The sequence below is a fragment of the Colletotrichum godetiae genome, assembly GCF_030913485.1.
Source record: "Colletotrichum godetiae strain CBS 193.32 chromosome Unknown BDP55scaffold_36, whole genome shotgun sequence".
NCBI lineage: Eukaryota > Fungi > Ascomycota > Sordariomycetes > Glomerellales > Glomerellaceae > Colletotrichum > Colletotrichum godetiae.
Genome location: NW_026851284.1, coordinates 301,585 through 320,601, shown reverse-complemented (window position 1 = coordinate 320,601; position 19,017 = coordinate 301,585). Strand labels below are relative to the sequence as shown.

At 54.4% G+C, this 19,017-nt stretch overlaps 8 protein-coding genes across 8 annotated transcripts; 6 read left to right on the top strand and 2 right to left on the bottom strand.

Annotated features, from left to right (window-relative positions):
• Positions 1-1,056: 1,056 nt before the first annotated feature.
• Positions 1,057-2,236, top strand: BDP55DRAFT_717918 (uncharacterized protein; the record flags this gene model as incomplete). Its single annotated transcript, XM_060578392.1, has 4 exons — positions 1,057-1,307; positions 1,344-1,490; positions 1,660-1,987; positions 2,079-2,236. Exons 1-4 carry the CDS (start codon positions 1,104-1,106, stop codon positions 2,234-2,236), a joined length of 837 nt encoding a protein of 278 aa, XP_060426734.1. The 5' UTR covers positions 1,057-1,103.
• A 1,360-nt stretch (positions 2,237-3,596) lies between these two features.
• On the top strand, positions 3,597-4,575 carry BDP55DRAFT_244441 (uncharacterized protein). The gene is made up of 2 exons (XM_060566231.1): positions 3,597-3,961; positions 4,017-4,575. Exons 1-2 carry the CDS (start codon positions 3,738-3,740, stop codon positions 4,471-4,473), a joined length of 681 nt encoding a protein of 226 aa, XP_060426733.1. The 5' UTR covers positions 3,597-3,737; the 3' UTR covers positions 4,474-4,575.
• Positions 4,576-5,467: 892 nt separating this feature from the next.
• Positions 5,468-6,340, top strand: BDP55DRAFT_717917 (uncharacterized protein; the record flags this gene model as incomplete). Its single annotated transcript, XM_060578391.1, has 1 exon — positions 5,468-6,340. The coding sequence occupies one exon, from the start codon at positions 5,468-5,470 to the stop codon at positions 6,338-6,340; it is 873 nt and encodes a 290-aa protein (XP_060426732.1).
• A 1,604-nt stretch (positions 6,341-7,944) lies between these two features.
• Positions 7,945-9,879, top strand: BDP55DRAFT_244365 (uncharacterized protein). Its single transcript, XM_060566230.1, has 3 exons — positions 7,945-8,211; positions 8,311-8,546; positions 8,621-9,879. The coding sequence occupies exons 1-3, from the start codon at positions 8,188-8,190 to the stop codon at positions 9,495-9,497; spliced, it is 1,137 nt and encodes a 378-aa protein (XP_060426731.1). The 5' UTR covers positions 7,945-8,187; the 3' UTR covers positions 9,498-9,879.
• Positions 9,880-13,226: 3,347 nt separating this feature from the next.
• On the top strand, positions 13,227-14,134 carry BDP55DRAFT_558003 (viral A-type inclusion protein repeat protein; the record flags this gene model as incomplete). The annotated part of the gene is made up of 2 exons (XM_060569750.1): positions 13,227-14,020; positions 14,083-14,134. The coding sequence occupies 2 exons, from the start codon at positions 13,227-13,229 to the stop codon at positions 14,132-14,134; spliced, it is 846 nt and encodes a 281-aa protein (XP_060426730.1).
• Positions 14,135-15,036: 902 nt separating this feature from the next.
• Positions 15,037-15,998, top strand: BDP55DRAFT_695948 (short-chain dehydrogenase; the record flags this gene model as incomplete). The annotated part of the gene is made up of 2 exons (XM_060577532.1): positions 15,037-15,133; positions 15,187-15,998. 2 exons carry the CDS (start codon positions 15,037-15,039, stop codon positions 15,996-15,998), a joined length of 909 nt encoding a protein of 302 aa, XP_060426729.1.
• A 471-nt stretch (positions 15,999-16,469) lies between these two features.
• BDP55DRAFT_731225 (uncharacterized protein) lies at positions 16,470-17,070 on the bottom strand (the record flags this gene model as incomplete). Its single annotated transcript, XM_060579791.1, has 2 exons — positions 16,470-16,809; positions 16,865-17,070. 2 exons carry the CDS (start codon positions 17,068-17,070, stop codon positions 16,470-16,472), a joined length of 546 nt encoding a protein of 181 aa, XP_060426728.1.
• A 93-nt stretch (positions 17,071-17,163) lies between these two features.
• Positions 17,164-18,393, bottom strand: BDP55DRAFT_672395 (S-adenosyl-L-methionine-dependent methyltransferase). The gene has a single exon (XM_060575528.1). The coding sequence runs from the start codon at positions 18,290-18,292 to the stop codon at positions 17,279-17,281; it is 1,014 nt and encodes a 337-aa protein (XP_060426727.1). The 5' UTR covers positions 18,293-18,393; the 3' UTR covers positions 17,164-17,278.
• Positions 18,394-19,017: the final 624 nt, after the last annotated feature.

Here is a 19,017-nt window from a genome sequence, read left to right as displayed (position 1 = left end):
GCGCGAGACACACAAAGTACGGTAGGGTGGATGAGGAGGATAGGATTGGGGAGTGAGAGGGGGGCGTGATGGTAAGGCGGGCGCGGGTTGGAACGGCGAGCAAAACTGGCGATGGACGGGCTCGTCATACGAGTGAAGGACAGGCACAGGCACGGGGGGTGATTGACGAGAGGGAAATGTGACAAGGCCAAGCAAGGGGCGTGTCGATACACCTTTACCTTGACATTGGATGAATTGGCAAAGTAGTAGATGATGGGGTCTGCATAGGAGATGGAGATGGAAATGGAAATGGTACGGGCGGACGGATCCGACGGTGGGAAAAAAAGACTGATGATTGACATGAGATGTGCTGTGGGGAGTCTCTTTGACACATGCACGAGGGCGGGTCCCCGACTCTTTTTGGGACTCTTTTCACTGCAAGACTCGAGATGACCCAGACTCGTTACATATACAGTCTGCGAGAAAAGAATGCAAGAATACCCTGTACAGTCAGTCTACAACGACGGGGTTACTTTCGAGAGCCGTAGGGAAGGCATATTCCAAGGTTGGGAATAGGGTCATCGGGGCGGACACTCTCGACGGAGGCAACAGCGCTCTCCCCCTCTATTTTACAGGTCTATTTCACAGGTACCTCCACCACTGTCTCTGTAGGTACCTTGTGCTGCAGCATTCCTCTGCCTATACACTAGGCAGCCTACCTAGGTACCTTACAGTAAGGTGCCCGGGTTGTCGCCCACGCCTACTTCCAGACCAAGCTAGGCGGGAAAAAGCAAGACGGCGGATGACAAGGTCAGTAACAAGGTCAGGGGTGTGTGAGTGTGTGCGCAAATCCCGAATGGGGAGAGGGAACAAGTCAACACGACGAGATGGAAAGAGAATAGAACGATGGAGGGGCATCGCGGGACCTTGGCGGCCACTACGCACCCGTCGCCGACTCTGTGGGACGTCAATTGAAGCATCCCGTACTATGGACCAAGGACCAAGCACCAAGCACCAAGAGATGAGGCCATCTCATCGGGAGCGAGCGCGCTTTTTTCCCTTTCATCGCGATCTGGTCTACCGCTGGGCGTATCGTGGACCAGGGGCACCCGTCATCATCTTGCATGCAATCTGGCCATGAAAGACGAGGGCGGGTTTACAGAGTATGCGGGTACCCTACGAATATGTTTGCGGTTCAACTTCATCCATCGAAAAGGAAAAAAAAAAAAAACATTGACACTCAGGAACCTTGCAAGTCGGATATTTCCAACCTTGGTTGTGGTGCCAAATGTGCCTTCAATCTCGTGCCATGGGATGTGATACGTCAGGTACGAACGAATAGCTATGGAATGCATCTGATTCAGGTATCCCTTCCGTCACCCGCGATCCCCGGGCTTCCCTCCCTCCTGTCAGAAAACGCGCCCAAAAAAGCCCCCCAAGATCTGTTGTCTATCTTTGGCCAAGATGAGGAGGAGGAGGAGGAGGAGGAGGAGGAGGCTAAGAAGGGGGGTGTGAGACTTGCGAGTTTTGTCGAGTCGTGAAAAAGCTGTTCCAACTTGGACGTCTGGCATTACCTAATTGGACGTAAACGGCGGATGGGACCGGTACACATTGGATGGAAAAGGTAGATCCGCGTGTCTGTTGCTTTTTGACAGCATCGTCGCTCGTGTACCGAAGTAGCCATCTATGAAGGCATGTTACCTCCTTGACGTGCATAACGACATCCTGGACACTGGTATTCCCTACACAAGGTACGAATACAGTGGTGGGATCATGGCTGACGTCGTTTGCACGGTTGCTCGGTGCCTCGTCGACGATCAAGCGAGGACCTTGACCTTGTTTCCTCGGCGGGGTGGTTACCGCGCTGTAGGATCACAACCAAGGCAGTCTGTTGTGAAGCTGTCACTGGTAAGAGTCTGCTCCTCCTGGCGGCCGTTGCGTCTCGATCCTGGGGGTGGCCGTTTGGCAGGTGGCTCGCGGCAGGCAGAAGACGATCGAGATCTCCAGGGTCCGCCTCCCACCCGGGCGCCGCACTGAGACAAGACGGGTCTCCCACTACTTGAGTACCAATGTACTACCTACTACTCCGGACTCCGTAGCTGAATTCCACTTCCCTGGCACGGGCAGCCGGTCTCGTCAAACTCCTACAGACTACGACGGAGATGCTCAAGCTGCAAAAGAATGCAAGGCTTCTCTCGGGCGCATCGCCATGTGTGGAGGCTTGCCGGGCCACTCGATCACTGCTGCCGAACACTGATTGCGGCTACACGTGCTGTTTACTCTGACCATCCTCTAGGTAGGTAGGTATTCCCACTGCCCAGCTCTTGTCGGGCAAGGCAAGTACATTGGCAGAGCTGAAAAGAGGACCAGACGCTTGCGACCGAGGGTATTGCTCAGTCAGACGCCCGAAGATGCCGAGTCACGGAGCCGAAGGGTCAAGGATTTCGCGTCCAGTTGGGAGAGTGTGCCTGATTCCTGAGGGCAGCAAGGGCGGCCCGCCGGTTTCCGGCAACGGTACGGATACAGCTCAAGGATGACGGCGGTGCGGATAGTATCCATCTACGCAGTGCTCTCTCTGTACTCACTTGGTATTGGTAGGTACTGTAGGCAGTCATAGAGGAGACGAAGAGATGGAACGAGTCATCCGTAATCGCTTCGCAATGCCTCGATACAATAGATACTACGTACAATGGGCAGGCACAGCAGATGGTAGAGTGCAGTCACAGCCCATGGGTAGGCCAATGGAGGGATTGATATTGGAGGGCCTTGACAATGTGCCAAGTCCGCTAAGGCTGAGTGAGGTCCTGACGGGTTCCAAGGTTGAGAGATGAATTGTTGATGCTGGCAGCTGCAAGCTAAGGTTGATGGATGATATGGATCCCATGTTGATGGATGGAAGGCGGGGTGGTCTGATTTTCATGCAGCGTCGAACGTCCCAACGTCGGTGCCAAACAGGCCATCCGCCGACGGAATCGAACGAGGCACCGCCGGGGGAGGGGGGGGGGGGGGGGGGAGGGCACCCGCTCGGCCCAGACCGGAACCAATGGCACGGGGGACTTGTCTGCGAGTAGTCATCAAGTATCCCTCAAGCAATGCTTGTATGGCAGAGTACATGCCACACGACATGGCCAAGGTCTTCCGACTGTTCCCGTGCGACTGTTGAATTTTCAGTGTGGCCGTCTTCTCGATCCATCTTCATCTCTGCTTCATCCAACAACATCTCATTCCATCTCCAGTCTCTTTTTTTTTTTTTGATTTTATTTTTTTTTTCACTTTGTTTCACACACCCACTCGTACAGCAAGCATCTTCACGAAGATCCCGTCAAAGTCAACTTGCAGACTGCCATTCATCAATGCCCAGGCTGATGGCCGCTACGGATCGCCCTGTTCCCTGCATCCGCGCCCATCCTACCGTGCCTACGTGCTCGCTTCTCCTCACTTACACCCACAGCTCTCCAGCCTTCTCCCACCATGAAACCCCCCCCAATTTCGCGGCTTCTCGCCAACCTCTGCACATCATTTCGTACTCTCTCCCCGCCGAGGGAATACAACGTCAAAACTCACAATTCACTTGTTACTTGAGAGACAGTGACAACAACTACAACAGGCAGCATCTGCGAACCGAGTGACGTCTAGACCACGGGCGGCAGAGGGGGAAAACATGCCAGGCCAAGCCCTATTTTACTAAGCTCTCGTCCAGTCTCTGCCCTTTGCTGCAGCTTGCCTACCGCTTCGAGGAGACATTGCTGTTGATCCGAATGGATTCATATAGATTCGATACACGCAACCAACGGGTGCATTACAGTACAACCCGTAGATTCGATTGCGCCCATGCGGATGAACGCATTGCATTCGATCCTGCCATCGGCCCCCTTTCCGCCCGGGGTTCATCCAAATCCCGACCCTCTCTCTCTCTCACTCGCCGTCTGCTGGCACGGTGGACCTCGGGAATACAATTCTCTCTGTGCCTCCAAGCAAGCAAGCAAGCAAGCAGCCTTCTCCAGTTCCCCTCGCTTTTACTTTCTAATTGCGTAAAGAGTCAACAAAAAAAAAACATGTACAGCCCGGTGGTCCCGGGTGCCCTCACAAAGTTCGCCGATTGAAGAAATACCAAGACCCCGAAAAAGGACGAGCACCAGCATCTTCCGTCTTCGGCGATTCACTTACCCAACCAAAGCTGCGACGACGGTCACCACACACGACACACGACAACCCCTCGGAAAAAGAAAGAAGAAGAACAGGAACCGAAATAAGCAAAGAAACCGACACGCATACTCGTTCAAGACATTACCTGCTGCAAGCCTGCACCATCACGGCCGCCGGCGCGGCGCAACGCATTCGCGGAGGGCCTCCCGGGCGGTTCTACCTGCAGGATCTACCTTGTGCTGTGCTGTGCTGTGCTTCCAAGTAGCAAGCGTACATACCCTCCAGTCCTCCGTACATGACTACTCAACCCTACCCTACCACCCTCCCCACCTTAGCTCGAGGAGCTGAGGTGGTACATCAGAACACTAGGACGAGGACCCTGCAGCTCCTGTCCTCCGAGAAGCTAAACCCCTCTTGGAGTCTCGAGAGGAAATAAGGCGGGGGTGCCGGAGAAAGACAGACTATTTTTGCAGTTTGAGTTGGCACGCTGGCAAGCTGCAGAGTGGCAGACTTTTTTGCCCGCAACGAAACCTGTCCGTACAGAGGCAAAGTATGGTTCGCATGGGCCTCGGTTCGTCCCTTTTCTTGCATGAGAATTCCTTTTTCCTTCTTTCTATTTCACGTTCCCCTTGTCAATCAATGTCCAGTCACAAGCACATACTTTCCAACGGCGCGAATGTGACGGGCTGTTTGTATCCGTCGTACCTTGCTGGAAGGCTGCCATCCAGGGCCCCTTTCACAATGTTTGCCTGTCAATTTTACATCCCTCCCACCTTCCAGGGTGCCAGCCAGCGTCGCTTACCGTGGGGGAACTTTGATGTGGCGTTGAGCATGGGGAGGGGAGTCGTCGCACTCCACGTCGGTCTGCGGGACTTGCAGCTCGCTCACATTGGCACACGTTGTTGGCTCGGACTTGCGACGGTTTGTGACGAGTCAAGACTTGCATATAGGCATGGCTTGTATCGTTGTTTTGTTTGGTTCTCTTTTGTCTGTCAATGTGACGAGACTCTCGGCTGCGCAAGTTGCTCTGGTTGAGGTGACTTACTGGACAGTCTTGGCTGTGTTCGACGTGGTGACGGATCAAGCGATCTAATGAGTCTGGGATGCTCACTAGTCGCCGACTGATTGTCTCTTGGCACAGTTTCTACCGCATCTTGACTGAAATGACTATCGATATGCTCCGGAACATGAAGACTGCAATGTTCAAAGCATAGAAAACTGCTACGATGGCAAATGGACCACCAATACTTGCTATCCCATCACCACCAGAGACACTCACCTTTGCCAGATCACTCTGAGAATAACCAGCTACTTTACACGTCCAGATTTCAACAAACCCATCATGTCCTCCAGTAAACCCAAGCCAGAACGCCCTCCACCATCCAAACCCACCCTCAGGTCCCCCAACGAGGACATCCTCCCCTCCGCCCTCATCGACACGAACCCCTTCTACATCGACATGAGCCAAGGTACGCACCGCAAGGCCCTCCGCTCCTTCACCACAACCCTCACCCCACTCCTCCGCCCTCGTGCCTCAGCAGAGATCCTCGCAGACCTGCAACCCGACCAAAATAACAACCCTCCCGCAGAACACATCCCCTCCCGCCCCTCCACACCAACACCATCCCGCCGCCCTCGAACCCCCAAGTCGCCAGCAAGGACATCACCACGTAGTAGCACCACCACCAGCCCTTCTCAAGATGTATTCGAACCCCCAAAGAGCAACAGCACACCCGCCATGCGCATCTTCAAGGACACCAGCCCCGCCGCCTCCTCAGGCACCTCGAAGCGCAGCGTAGATGTATACGGCGACATCCGCATGAAGAACACAACCCCTGCATCCCACCGCCTCTTCCTCCGCGCCCTCGTAACGCAGATAGTCCACGAGACGTTTTCCCTTGAACGCGCGCGATTAGCAGACGAGATTCGCCGCCAGGTTCTCGCGTCGTTGGAACGGCTTATCGGACAGCTTGTACGAGAAGAGTTTGACGTCGCGCTGGCGGAGGCGTTGGAGGAGCCGTTTGAGACGGGGGAGGGGGGCAGGGCGAGGGAGGCTGCTGTTGTTCGGGTTGTGAGGGAGAGGTTGGCGGGGTTGAGTTGTGATGGGCTTGTGGAGGTGTTTTGTAATGAGGAGGTTTTGGGGGTGTTGAGGAGGGTTGTTGGGGTTGTTGAGGGGGGGGTTTGTGGGATGGGTTGGGATTTGGTTGCGTTGTAGGTCTGGTGTTGTGGTGTTTGTTGGTGGTGGTGATGAGTTTGCTTAGATGGTGAGTTTGCTTAGATGGTCTAGATGGTCAAGTTGTCGTTGAGACACGTATTGTCAAGTATGTTTTGGTGTTTGAAGCTCTTGAGGTTGGAGATCTTTTGGAAAATGTAATGGCTATGGAGGGAGGTCTGGTGTTAAAATTCTTTTTGTTTTTTATCATGAAATTGGTAAAGCGTAAATCTAAGAGCGTCAGAGTGATCCGCTTAAAGATGAATTGGTTTTCTGGCTTATTCAACCTTGAGATTAACCCGACGGAATTCAACTTTTGGGAGAGATGACGGAGTATGTTATTGACACGATACAGCTATCATGGTACGATTATCATGGCCAAGATTCGTACCAATGACCCGATATACTGATGTTGGTGGGAGTATGCAATACCGAAAGATGTGAACGAGTTATGTACAAGGGGATGGCGTCGCGCCGGAGAGTTTGATCATGGCCATCATGGGTCTCTCAGACATTGAAGCCCAGCCAACACTAAGGCGCAGGCGGACTCAGTCGCCAATGTGAGCCAGTCATACTACTTTAGCTGTGATACCATGACACAGGGTGCCTTCCTGGGTACCAAGTACGATGATCATTGAAGGCGGTTTATGTCTGTCAGTTGCTTCGGCTTGTTGCTGTGTTTCATATCCTCTGGGACTTCATCACAGTGAGATAGTGAGAGTACAGCATAAATTCCTCGATATTGACTGAAATCTCATGAGCTGTAACCAAGAGCTTCATAGCATTGTGAAAACTCATATCCATGAGCCTTGAGGCCATAGTTCCGTACCCTTTACACCATGTTCTATCTCGGGTGAATTTAAGAGAGGACGAGCAAGGTAAGCTCGCCTCATGGACAGTTCAACTCTAAATGGTTTCGTTCGTATGGCTATCGCTATTGTCAACGCTGTTACTATTGCTATAACTGCCAGGCTTTTTCTCTATTCTGTGTGTTTTCATTCATATACAACTATAGAAAACGTCGGAGAAAGAAATTCATGACTTGGTACACCAAATACCTGGGTAAATTTACTAGTCAAGTCCTCCTGGGTGTTCCTTTTTATTCTCTTCTCCTCTTTTTGTGAATAAAGATTTACCCGTTGAGTGTAATGCATTGGATATGATCCAGGAGACACCATTGACTCCAAATCAAATTTACTACAAGTAGTCTCACCATTACGCACTTGGAAAACTAAACCTTCACACCGGAGGGAAAACATAAATGAAGGTGAAGTTGAGTCTAAACACTTGCGTCTACAAGGCTCCCACTCGATGGTGCTTACACCCTCATCGAGGTGAGGTGAGGCGAGGCTGATATCGCACATGGAGGGCAGCTGAGGCTTGATCCCGAGCTGTCAGGACGCTAAAACAGCCCCACCTCAGCGAGCTCGTTAGTGGTCAGGTAGCTGGCAGGGGGGAGCTTAGACCCCACTAATTCCCCCTTGAGCGCTGTGTACAGCTGCCACAGCTGCCACAGCTGTCTCCCGGTGCGTCATACCAGCTGAGGTGTCCATCTGCCTGGGTGGGCCCTTTTTTTGTCGCGAAAGCTCCTCCCCTCCCAGGCCACCAGCCTCTCAACTCCCCGATCCCGCACCGCACCTCTTCCCGACGACCACTCCTGCCACGAGGGTCACACATACAGCGGCGCTGCTCGTCTGATCTTCTACTGCGCATAACATCGCACCCGCTGCGATTCATCATTTTCCATTTGTTTGACGGCGACTACTCTCCTTCCTCTTCTGCCCTCCCCCGGTCCCTCGAATTGGGCCATGCCGCTTTGAGCACGGCACGTGTCCGCATCATCTTTCGCCATGGTCTCCTTCTGGCCTTGGAGGGTACGTCTGCCACGACCTTGCATCTCCTCTCTTCATGCGCATAATGCGTGCTTGCTATGATGGACTGAATGGATGACTGACCGACCGACCAACTCACAGCGTGACGACGACTCCCCCGCCTCTTTCGAGAAGACCCTTTCCGCGCTGTCCACCAAGATCACAGACACCCAAGCGAGACTCGATGGTGCGCGAGCCACCTCCCGTCGCATCAGGGTGCTTTGGTCCCTCTATCTCGCCTTTGCCTACCTCGTCTACTCCATCGTCATCTTCCTCGTGGTAGGATGGAACGACATGGGCGCCTCGGAGTGGACCGGCGTCGCTGGAGGCCCTCTCCTGTATGTTGTCTTCTGCTTTCCTCATGGAGGAACCTGTCTGCGCAAACTGAAGATACTAACCGTGCCCTCCTCAGCATCTACCTCACGCGAACAACCGTTACGGCCGTGTTCAACTACCGCATCGATTCTCTCGCCGCTCGCCTCAAGGAGCAGCAGGCCGAGCGCGCAAAGACGATTCAAAAGCTCAAGGACGCCACAAGGTACAACTCCACTCTGGAAATCCTTGAAAAGTACGGAGGCGATGAAGGCAAGGGCAAGAACAAGAAGCAAGATCCTGGGGCGGACGACAAGAAGCCGCGACAGCAGCAGCAGCAGCAGCATAGCGGCCGGCAACATGAAGGTGCCGTACCGGGCGGCAGGACGAACATGGCCCCTCCGCCCACCGCCAATATCCAACGCCGCGACGGCCCCCCGCCTGGCTTCCAAGCCGGACGTCCCTCGCAGCCGCCCAACGGCCTCGAACCCACCGAAGAATTCGCGCCAAACGCCTACGCCCACCCGCCCCCGCCGCCCCCTCAATCGCAGCAGTTTGCGCAAGCCGAGGGACTGCCTGGCTCGTCGCACTGGTACGACCGCATCATGGACCTCCTCCTCGGCGAAGACGAGACGGCGTCCAAGAACAGAATCGCCCTCATCTGCAAAAATTGCAGGCTCGTCAACGGTCAGGCGCCACCGGGCACAAAGGCCCTCTCAGATATCGGCACGTGGAAGTGCATGGGCTGCGGGGCCACGAACGGCGAAATGGAGGAGGGAAAACGCATCATGCAGGAGGTCCTCGGCTCGCGTGGGAATGTTCCCACGGGCGAGGAGTTCAAGGAGTCTGATGAGGATATTTCTAGCGTGTCGATCAAGGAGGAAGATTCTGATGAGCAAGCTGCCGGCGCGAAGACCACGGGACGACAGGGCGGGTCGGCGGCAGCGAAGAAGCGAAAGGGCAAGGGTGGGAAGTGAAAGAGAAAGAAAAAAAAACGGGTTTGCGGTGATGGGGGACCGCTGCTGGCTAGGTTCAGCCGAATATATCATACCATAATTGCGGTTCACACAAAAGTAGAAAATATTCACAACAGACGTGTCTGCTTTGTTGCCCATTACGGAGCTTACGGAGACACACTTACGCGTCAATGTCCACCCAGTGTTCCGGGATCCGGGGCGGTTTGACGGCGGGATACACCGAAGCACCGGCGGGCCCCAACGTGGATCGGAGGACCGAATGTGGCTAGTGCTGAGGCTGAACGCTAAAAGGTCCCCACACAACGCAACGCACCTCGGCGTCCGTGCTGTAAACCTTGGGGAGCGCCGCCTGCAACAGCTGCTGCTGCAGGCTGAGCACCGCAGTAAGGACACTTGTGAATTCAAACCCGACGCATCCAATGTACGAAGGGTCCCTTGGATGAAATTCCTCCCCGTCCACACCACACCCTCACACCTCTCGCATCTCCCGTCCCAAACAACCCTCGTCGAGCAAACGCTGCTCCAGCCATCCAGAAACGATTCTTTTCCTCTCTCCCTCTCTCTCTCTCGCTCTCCCTTTCTCCACGTAGTGCTTGCGCCACCAATAATGCAGCGCCCTTCGATACTCAACATCGACCATTGCGCATAGCTCTCTCACAGACTCTCGAACCCATTTTACCATTTGCCTTCCCTGCACCTTGGAATTGTAAACGACACAGAGCACATGGTCACAGGGTAATCCCATCATCCCTAGATCGGCAACATGTTCCAGGTTCGTCTCTGGTTTTCTCCAAACCCTCTTACTCTCTTCCACAGACCCGTTTCCCGAAGAAGGGGAAAAAACAAAAGAAAAAAAAAACCTTGATCTAGAACTACACGTGTGGTGATTTCGATTCCCTTTTCCCACTCCCTTCCCACTCTCCGATTCCGCCTCTCTGTTTCCTCCACACCAAGCAGGACCCTGTTCCCCGCTGACAAGAATGGGAATCCAACAGAGGCTCAAGGGCGCCATCGATCGGACAATTGCGGAGGAACAGGCTCGACAGGAGCAAGCACGACAGCGCATCGAACCAGGAGGCACAGGCACCCCGCGCAGGTCCGACTCCACCTCGCGGACCAACCAGTCGCCCGCCCGACGACCCCGTCCCAAGAAGACGGCAGCCGACGCCGGTGCTAAAGACGACGGCGGGAGCCCTTCGAACCCGGACCCTGCTGTCTTTGAGGCGGCGTTTGCGCTTGACGATAGCGAGGAGCCGAGCCGTGCTGGCACACCGAAGCCTGGGGCGGACAAGGACGGCAATATGGACAAGAGCGAGGAGAATGTGAAGGATAAGGCGGAGGAGGGCCAAAACGGAGACAAGGAGCAGGAGAAGGGTGCCGAGGGCGCTGCTGTTGCTGCTGCTGCTGCTGCGCCGCCGGCTGCCGCAGAGCTGTCTCCTGAGGTTAAGATGAAGCTTCGCAAGCTGGAGAAACTTGAGAAGACGTATCCTGGTGCGTACACCACTCGCAGACAAAATACCGTGTTGACGGTCGGGAGGCTAACATGACACTTTAGAACTCCTCCGATCGTATAGAATCGCCCACGGCCGCGCCACCTCTATCGAGCCCTTTGAGCGTGTGCTTAAGGAACACACCAGCGTCGGATCGATCCGGGAACCCGAAGCCCTCGTCGAGTATCTCAACTCCCTCAAGCAGAAGGAGCAGATGATTATGGACGAGTACAAGCGGGTGTCGATCGAGAAGGACGACTTCAAGAAAAAGTGCGAAGCGGCCGAGAAGGACGTGGAGAAGTTCAAAAAGGAGGTTGAGGAGCTCAAGGCGGCGCAGACTGCGGCGCCTGCACCTGCCCCTCAGACGGAGGAGTCCAAAGACAAGGTGGACGCTGCGACGGATACAAAGGACGACGGCTCCGTCAAGTCGCCTGATGCGTCGGCTGTCAAGTCTCCCTTGCAGCAGGCTCTCGGCATCTTCTCGCCCAAGCAAAAGGCGCAAGAGCCTGGCGCGGAGAAGACGGACGAGGCTGCGGGCGACTTCTTCTCCTACGACGAGGAGGCGCCCAAGTACGAATCTGACATGGCGGCCAAGGACGAGGAAATTGAGAAGCTCAAGACGCAAGTCGAGACCGTCAAGGCGGAGCTCAAGACTGAGGTCGACTCGCTCAAGGCCGAACTCGCCGCCGCCAAGGAATCCAGCGCCGACCTTACCGAGAACCTCGACAAGGTGACCAAGGAGGCTGGTGAGCTGCGCGACGTGGCTGCCGTCAAGACTTCTCTGGAGACGCAGCTCGAGGCGAGGAACAGCGAGATCAAGTCTCTCACCGAGCGTCTGGAAGCCTCGCAGAAGCAACTGAAGGAGGTCGAGGCCAAGCTCAAGGGCGAAGTCGAGTCTGCCAAGAAGAACGCAAAGGAGGCGCAGTCGAAGCTTACGCAGTCCAACGCACGCGCAGATAAGGAGGAAGCTCGCGTCAAGGAGGTGGAGGCGGCCAAGACGGACGTTGAGAAGAATATCAAGACTCTCAACGGCCAAATTGAGACCTTGAAGAAGGAAAAGGCCGATAACGAGAAGAAGATTGATGACCTTAGTAAGCAGCTTGAGAAGCAGACGAGCGAATCTACGCCCGCTACTCCCACAACATCTGGACCGAACGAGACGCCCGCGGCTGGAGGTACTGCTGGTACTTCAAAGAATGCCAAGAAGAACAAGAAGAAGAAGGGCAAGGGTGGTGGTGCTGCTGCTGCTCCCGCTGCTGCAACCCCGGCCACACCCGCCACACCCGCCACGACCGTGGGAACCGCGACACCGCCCGCGGCTGAAGAGGCCAAGGATGTTGACACGGACGCTCTGGAAGCGGAGATTACCCGCCTCAAGGAGGAAGTCACCACCAAGGACTCCCAGATTGAGAGGCTGACGAAGCAGCGCAAGACGGAGGAGGATCTCCGCGAGGAAATCGAGACGCTGCGTGACGAGGTCACTGAAATTGGCCAGGAGCACGTTGTGGCCAAGGAGAAGATCAAGAACCTCGAGGCCGAGAAGAAGGCCCTGCAGACGCGGATCGAGGAGCTTGAGAAGGAGCTCGGGTCCTCGGCAAACGACGCCAAGGCGACTGAGAAGCTCCAGAGCGAGTTTGACAACCTCCAGCGCGAGTACGAGGATCTCAAGAGCAAATCATCGACGTTACAGTCTGACCTCGGCGCCGCGCAACAGCTGGCGCAGAGCAGGTACAAGGATCTCACCGACTTGCGAGAGGTGCTGCAAAAGGCGCAGCCTGAGATGAAGAGTTTGCGTCAGGACTCTGCTGCTCTCAAGACGACCAAGGAGGAGCTCTCTGCGAAGAACGCGGAGCTGCGTAACCTTGAGAAGAAGGAGAAAGATCTCAAGGCTGAAGTGACAAGGGCTCAGCGTCTGGCGTCGGACCGCGAGACGGAGATCAAGGCGCTCCGCGGCAAGGTCGAGGCCGAGACGAACAACAAGCTTCGGCTTGAGGATGCCCAGCGGGTATCTGCGCGCGACTTGCGCCGCTCCGAGGCCGAGAAGGTCGAGCTTGCCGCCAAGGAAGAGAAGACGGCCCGGGAGCTTCAGCGCGTGCAGGAAGACGCCAACAAACTCCGGCCCAAGGTCAAGGAGCTCGAAGAGCAGATTGAGAAGCTCGAAAGGGAGAAGAAGTCTCTTCAGGAGGAAGCGGACCTCAAGACGCAGCAGTACTCCAACGCGCAGGGTCTGCTGGGCAGCATGCGCGACCAGACGGGCGAGCTGACGATTCAGCTCAAGGAGGCGCGGTCGCAGTCCGAGTCCCTCGAGGAGGAGCTGGCCGAGATCCAGAAGCACCTTTCCGAGAGGTCGCGCGAGGCGGAGCGGATGCGTGGGCTCCTTGCTGACGTGGACGAGCGCGCCGATAGTAAAGTGCGGGAGATGCGTGCGCGAATGGAGACTGCGATTGAAGAGCGGGACCGGATGGAGGACGAGTCGAGCACGCTTGCGCGCCGCAAGACGAGGGAGACGGAGGAGCTGAAGCAGAAGATTCGCGACCTGGAGCGGGATATCAAGACATTTTCGACGGAGAAGGATGAGTTGGAGGGCCGGGAGAGGGAGTGGAGGAAACGGCGGGAGGAGCTCGAGTCTGTCGAGGAGAAGGCTGAGGCGGAGGTCCAGGAGATGCGGTCTGCTGTTTCGGATCTGCGGACGACGCTGGATGCGTCGGAGCAGCAGGTTCGGGACGCGGAGAGGCAAAAGTCTGATTTGAGAAGGTTGCTTGAGGAGTCGAAGCAACGGTTCGACAAGGTGAATAAGGAGCTCAAGACGGTGCAGACCAAGCTTGGGGCGAGCGTTACGAGTGGACGGAGTTCGATGGACTCGAATCGGTCTGGGCTGAATGGTGGGCCTGCTGCTGGAGGGGCAGGGGGAGGTGGGGGGTCTGCGGATACGTTGTATCTGAAGACGATTATGTTGCAGTTTTTGGAGCAGAAGGATAATAAGTTGCGGGAGCAGCTTGTGCCTGTCTTGGGGAGGATTCTTAAGTTTGACAAGTAAGTTTTGACTTGTTTGATGTGGACATGATGAGTGGGTTTGCTAACGTGGGTTTTTGCAGGAGCGATGAGCAGAAGTGGAAGAGTGCGATTCAGCATATCACTGTTAGGTGAGGGTAGGTTGGGAGACGGATGAGGGATGGATTGTATTAGTTGTTGTATGAATAAATACCCCAGGATGGCTTGTTCCTATGCACATGGACGGTTAAGGTACTTGTGTGTCATTGGCCAGGTGGCTCTTTGTTGGTGATGCTTTGATTGAGTTGAGGAAGCTCACAATAAGGTAGGGCAAGGTGAGAAAGGTGAGGAAAGGTAAGCTAAGGTGTGCTCGGTGAAGTGAGCTACCTATGTTGGGTCTACTATGCCAAACTGGCGGGGCAAAAGTCGGCTTACCTCATGCATTGTGTGTGCCCCACCATAGCTCCAGTCCCCCCGCGCCCCGGAGCTCTCGCCGCCCGGATCTTTCCCTCCGCGGGCCCAGGGATTGACTGCATGTGGGTGTCGTCATGGAGGCTTCACTGACCTCATGCCGCCTGTATACCGTCCTCATGGCGGACACTGAATGTAATACGTACCGCACATGAGGCGCTTCTTTGCGTGTGTTCTTCCGACCGTAGAATCTCGATGACGGGACAGCTTCCCTTAGGAGCCACCGCTTGGGGCTTGCTGCAGTTGCTCCCGCTCGTGCATTGCATTGCGTTTAAGGACTGGTGCTCTTGTGTCTCTCACGCTTCAATTGGCGCCTTTTGTGAGTAGTTTCGATTTGTTAGATAGCTATGAGATCATCCAGTGTGTTTTACCATCCAGTCGTTACTTCGGTGCGAGGTTTATATAGCTCCCGCCTTCTTCCCTCAACCTCACCTCTTCTCGTATCCTCCAATACCCTCCACACCAACACGACCAGATTGAGGTTTTCCAGCACCCTCACAACACGAGCACGCACAACAATCTCTTCTCTCGCCATCACACCCACGACTCATACTGTATCCCACAAACACCCCAATCAACACCCCAAAATGTCCACCGGCCAAAAGACATCCGGCCCTGAGGGCAACAAGCTCTTCACCCGCAACCACCTCTTTGACCTCACCGGCAAAGTCGCCCTCGTCACCGGTACGATACAATTTTACCCTCATCTTCCGAGATAGTGATCTAACCCCCTCCAGGCGGCGGCACAGGCATAGGCCTAATGGCAACCCAAACCCTCGCCTCCAACGGCGCAAAAGTCTACATCACCTCCCGCAACCAATCCAAACTCGACAACACCGTCCAAACCTACGGCCAAAACGTCCCCGGCTCCATCATCCCCATCGTCGCAGACGTGACCAAGAAATCCGACATTGACAAACTCTACAAGGAGATCGAATCGAAAGAATCCCGCCTCGACATCCTCGTCAACAACGCCGGCGTTTCAAGCACGGCATTCGAAGTCGAGAGCGATTCCGCGCAGGACATGAAAGCCAGCCTTTTTGATGCTGCTTCCGCCGATTTCGAAGACTGGACGGAAACCTACCGCACAAACGTCGCGGCCGTCTTCTACGTCGCGACAAGCTTCCTGCCCTTGCTACAAAAGTCCACCGACGCCCAGCACGGGTGGTCCGGCACGGTGATCAACATCAGCAGCATCAGCGGCATGATTAAAAAGTCGCAGCACCACTTCTCGTATAACGCATCCAAGGCGGCGACGATCCACGTGAACCGCATGCTCGCCGAGGAGATTGCGTCCAACGGGCTGAAGATTCGGGTGAATAGCATCGCGCCTGGGGTTTTCCCTAGCGAGATGACGACAAAGGAGTCGGCGGACGGGGAGCAGAAGAGCGAGATCCCGAAGGAGAAGTATGCGGATAAGGTGATTGCGGGACGGCCTGGACGGGATGAGGATATGGCGTCGACGGTGCTGTTTTTTGCGTGTAATCAGTATTTGAATGGGCAGACTGTTGCTGTTGATGGGGGGTATACTCTCGCTGCTGGGATGTGAGGTTGGATAGGTGGGTGGTATGGATTCGTTGCTGCGTTGGGGTTGTTAAATATGCTAGTGTAGTGGAATGCAGATACATTGCCAATCGAAGTTTGCAATTGAGTTTATGTCGAACCCTCGTAGAAAGGCAAAGTGAAGTGGTTATCAACAGGCAGCTTCCGTTGTCGTCGATGGCCGAGCGGTACAATTCTAGCTTCCAGGAGCGAAGATGTATGTTGGCTCACGGTCCTACATAATGCCATGGATAGCTTGTTCTTTTATGCATTTCCCATTGCGGTGGTTTTTGGTGGGCTGTCGATGTTTGTCGAATACCTGTTGTGTATTCGTATATGTAGATGTACTTGGTTGCTGAGATCATGTGTTTGTGGTTGAAGGGTCGTGAGTTCAAGTTGGGTTGTCCCGTCTCCCTTTCCGATTTTTGTTTTTCCGCTATATACGTAACACCTGGCAAACTGGCACAGAGCTGGAATCTTATAATTTGGGAGATGTTCGCAGATGTAGTATCCATTTCGAACTCCAGCAGCTATAGTCCAGCGAAGGTTGAAGATGTAAAGATGTCGATTTGTGTTGATTTATGTAACCTGCGACATGGAAAACCTCTGCCAGGCCGATGGGGATGCCAGAGACGCTGATGCTGCCTCCAGCGCTCGTGGTCTGCTTGAGCTTGGTGTCGAGGGTCTCGGCGGTCAAGGCGCCGACTTTGATCTCGTAGCCTAGGCCGGCGATCACGATGATCTGGCTCACTCTGGCGAGACTCTTCACTTCCTTGGGGGAATCGGAGCGGAACTTGTCCTTGCTCACATTAACGTTCCTTTCTGGGAAAGTAATGTCAGCTAGGTTCTAGAGTCGAACGCAACATTACATACCATACGCCGGCGGTGATAGTGATGGCTTGCAGGTCGTTGTGGGTGATGGGAACCTGGACTTGGGAAGGTTCGGAGCCAAGCTGGAGGGTGCTGGACTCTGAAGAGTGGCTTGCGCCAGCATTGAAAGAGAACCAGACGCTACTGACACCAACGTTGGCGCCTCCCTTTGTCTGTCCAAAGTTGTAGTCGGCCGTGGTCTTCAACATGGCCAGCAGGGAACTAAATCGATTGATGGACGATGAACTTGCAGTGCTTCTCAATTTCTCAATAGGAAAATTAGCTTCGAAATCATCATCCGAGTCACATGTCAGGCTCTACTTCGCCATATTTGAAAATACTCTTTCTCATTACTTCCTTCAATCAAGCTACACCCGATCTTCCACGGCATTACCGTCATTCTTTCTGGCGCTTCAATTAGAATTTTTCCTCCTCGCCCGCCTTCAAGGGCTTCCGCCCAAAGATGATATATCCATTCCAGTACGCATGTATACGCGTGTCTGCCAATTCCTTTCTCACTTGAGCGCAGAGCATCAATGCCTCTTCCTTGGACCAATCCATGTAACGGGTAAGCAGTGCTAGCGTCAGACCCTCCAAACCGCTTGAGAGCATCACGCGGTTCCAGTCACCAAGCTCCTTCAACTTCTTGTCCTTGGGCCACCCGGTGGACGGGAACTTGAAAGGAACCCTCCTCACCTCCTCGAACCCTGTCTCCTCCATCTTGCCCACCAACTGAACCGTCTCCTTGTCAACAGGGCGCCCAATCTTGGTGCAGGCTTCGACTAAAAGATCGCCCCATTTGTCCATTGCGGTGCCTTTCATCGTGTCGTCATCAGCGACGGGGGGCCAGTGACTATCCTGAATCTCAAAGTAGCCGCCGGGCTCGAGGTTGTCGTATGCCTGTTTGATGATGTTGTTCCAGTCCGAAAAACTCGCATTCATGTTTCGGCAGAGGATAAAGTCAAAGGGGTTGGTCCAGGTCCACTCCTTTTCTAAGTCGTCCACCTCAAAGCTGCAATTGGGGGGGACGAATCCCGGCTGGATAGGGCTGAGGTCGACGCCGAGGACAGTAGCCTCCGGGAAAGTTTCGGCGTAGTCGAGGGCCCAGGTCCCCGTACCGGTCCCAATGTCGAGGACTCTCTTGGCTTTGGTACCGTCGTTCTTGGGGCACAGGCAGAAGGCGTTGTCGAGCGCCAGCATCCAGATGTGATTGACGATGTCCAGACGGTCTTGCTCGCGCTCGTCATTTGGGAAGACGTACTTCCCATCGCTCATGCGATGGTACGTCCGTCCATTCTCGCGGCGGTAATCCAGAATGCTTGATCTCAGCGATGCGCTCGATTCATCTGCTGTTGAGGCACCGCCAACAGAGGAGGCATCGTCGATTCCAGAGTCTTCTGCCTCAATAGGCGGCTGATCTTCATGTTGCATGTTGAATTTGATGACTGATTGACTCCGCAAAAATTTAATCTTGAAGTCGGGAGCTGCTGGTATGGTTTATGGGATGAGCGGATGTGGGCGTGATGTTGTTCTGGGAAAGATCATCATATTTTACCCCTCCTTCTCGAAAGAGCCCCTGATTTTATACAGTTTCTCCGCTTTTTAAGTCACATTCCTGTTGGTTGAGAAGATAACAACTGTTCAAGCGTGGTCTGTTGGTTGGAAGTTCCAGCTTCCAAGTTGGGACTCCAGCCCCGGCCAATTAGCGAGAGTACCGTAGCCTCGGCTCGGATATAGACTGGGATTTTCCACACTTGCTAAGATAATACAAGAAGGAGCAAACAAGACAAACTGACATGGCTAGAGCAGATTGAGGGACGCTATGCAAGAGAATGAATGACCTTACCGTTGTTCGAGCAAACATTCTTTGTTACCCTCTATGACACAGTTACGCAGACCCGATTGAAGACACGGGCTATCCCTCCACGATGAATGATTAGAAACTCATTTTAATTGACCGAAGAGAGGTCAATGTGCCTTAAGCTAATCATCATCTGGCTGACAATGGCTTTGAAAATCACTCAGAATAATCATTGCTGTCAATCAACAGGGAGAAACGATACTCGAATGGGAATATTGCGAAGGCAGCAATTGCTTACGCTAGACATTGCGAGCAGAAGCTGGACCTCAGCAATATTATGCAACGATGCTCGGAA

Excerpts from the sequence above, each read along its gene's own strand:
- BDP55DRAFT_244365 (XM_060566230.1), top strand. The coding sequence starts at position 8,188 with ATGGTCTCCTTCTGGCCTTGGAGG. Across the intron at positions 8,212-8,310 it reads TCTCCTTCTGGCCTTGGAGG|CGTGACGACGACTCCCCCGC; the intron begins GTACGTCTGCCA and ends ACCAACTCACAG. Across the intron at positions 8,547-8,620 it reads GTCGCTGGAGGCCCTCTCCT|CATCTACCTCACGCGAACAA; the intron begins GTATGTTGTCTT and ends TGCCCTCCTCAG.
- BDP55DRAFT_672395 (XM_060575528.1), bottom strand. The coding sequence starts at position 18,292 with ATGCAACATGAAGATCAGCCGCCTATTGAGGCAGAAGACTCTGGAATC.
- BDP55DRAFT_244441 (XM_060566231.1), top strand. The coding sequence starts at position 3,738 with ATGGATTCATATAGATTCGATACACGCAACCAACGGGTGCATTACAGT. Across the intron at positions 3,962-4,016 it reads CTGTGCCTCCAAGCAAGCAA|AGTCAACAAAAAAAAAACAT; the intron begins GCAAGCAAGCAG and ends AATTGCGTAAAG.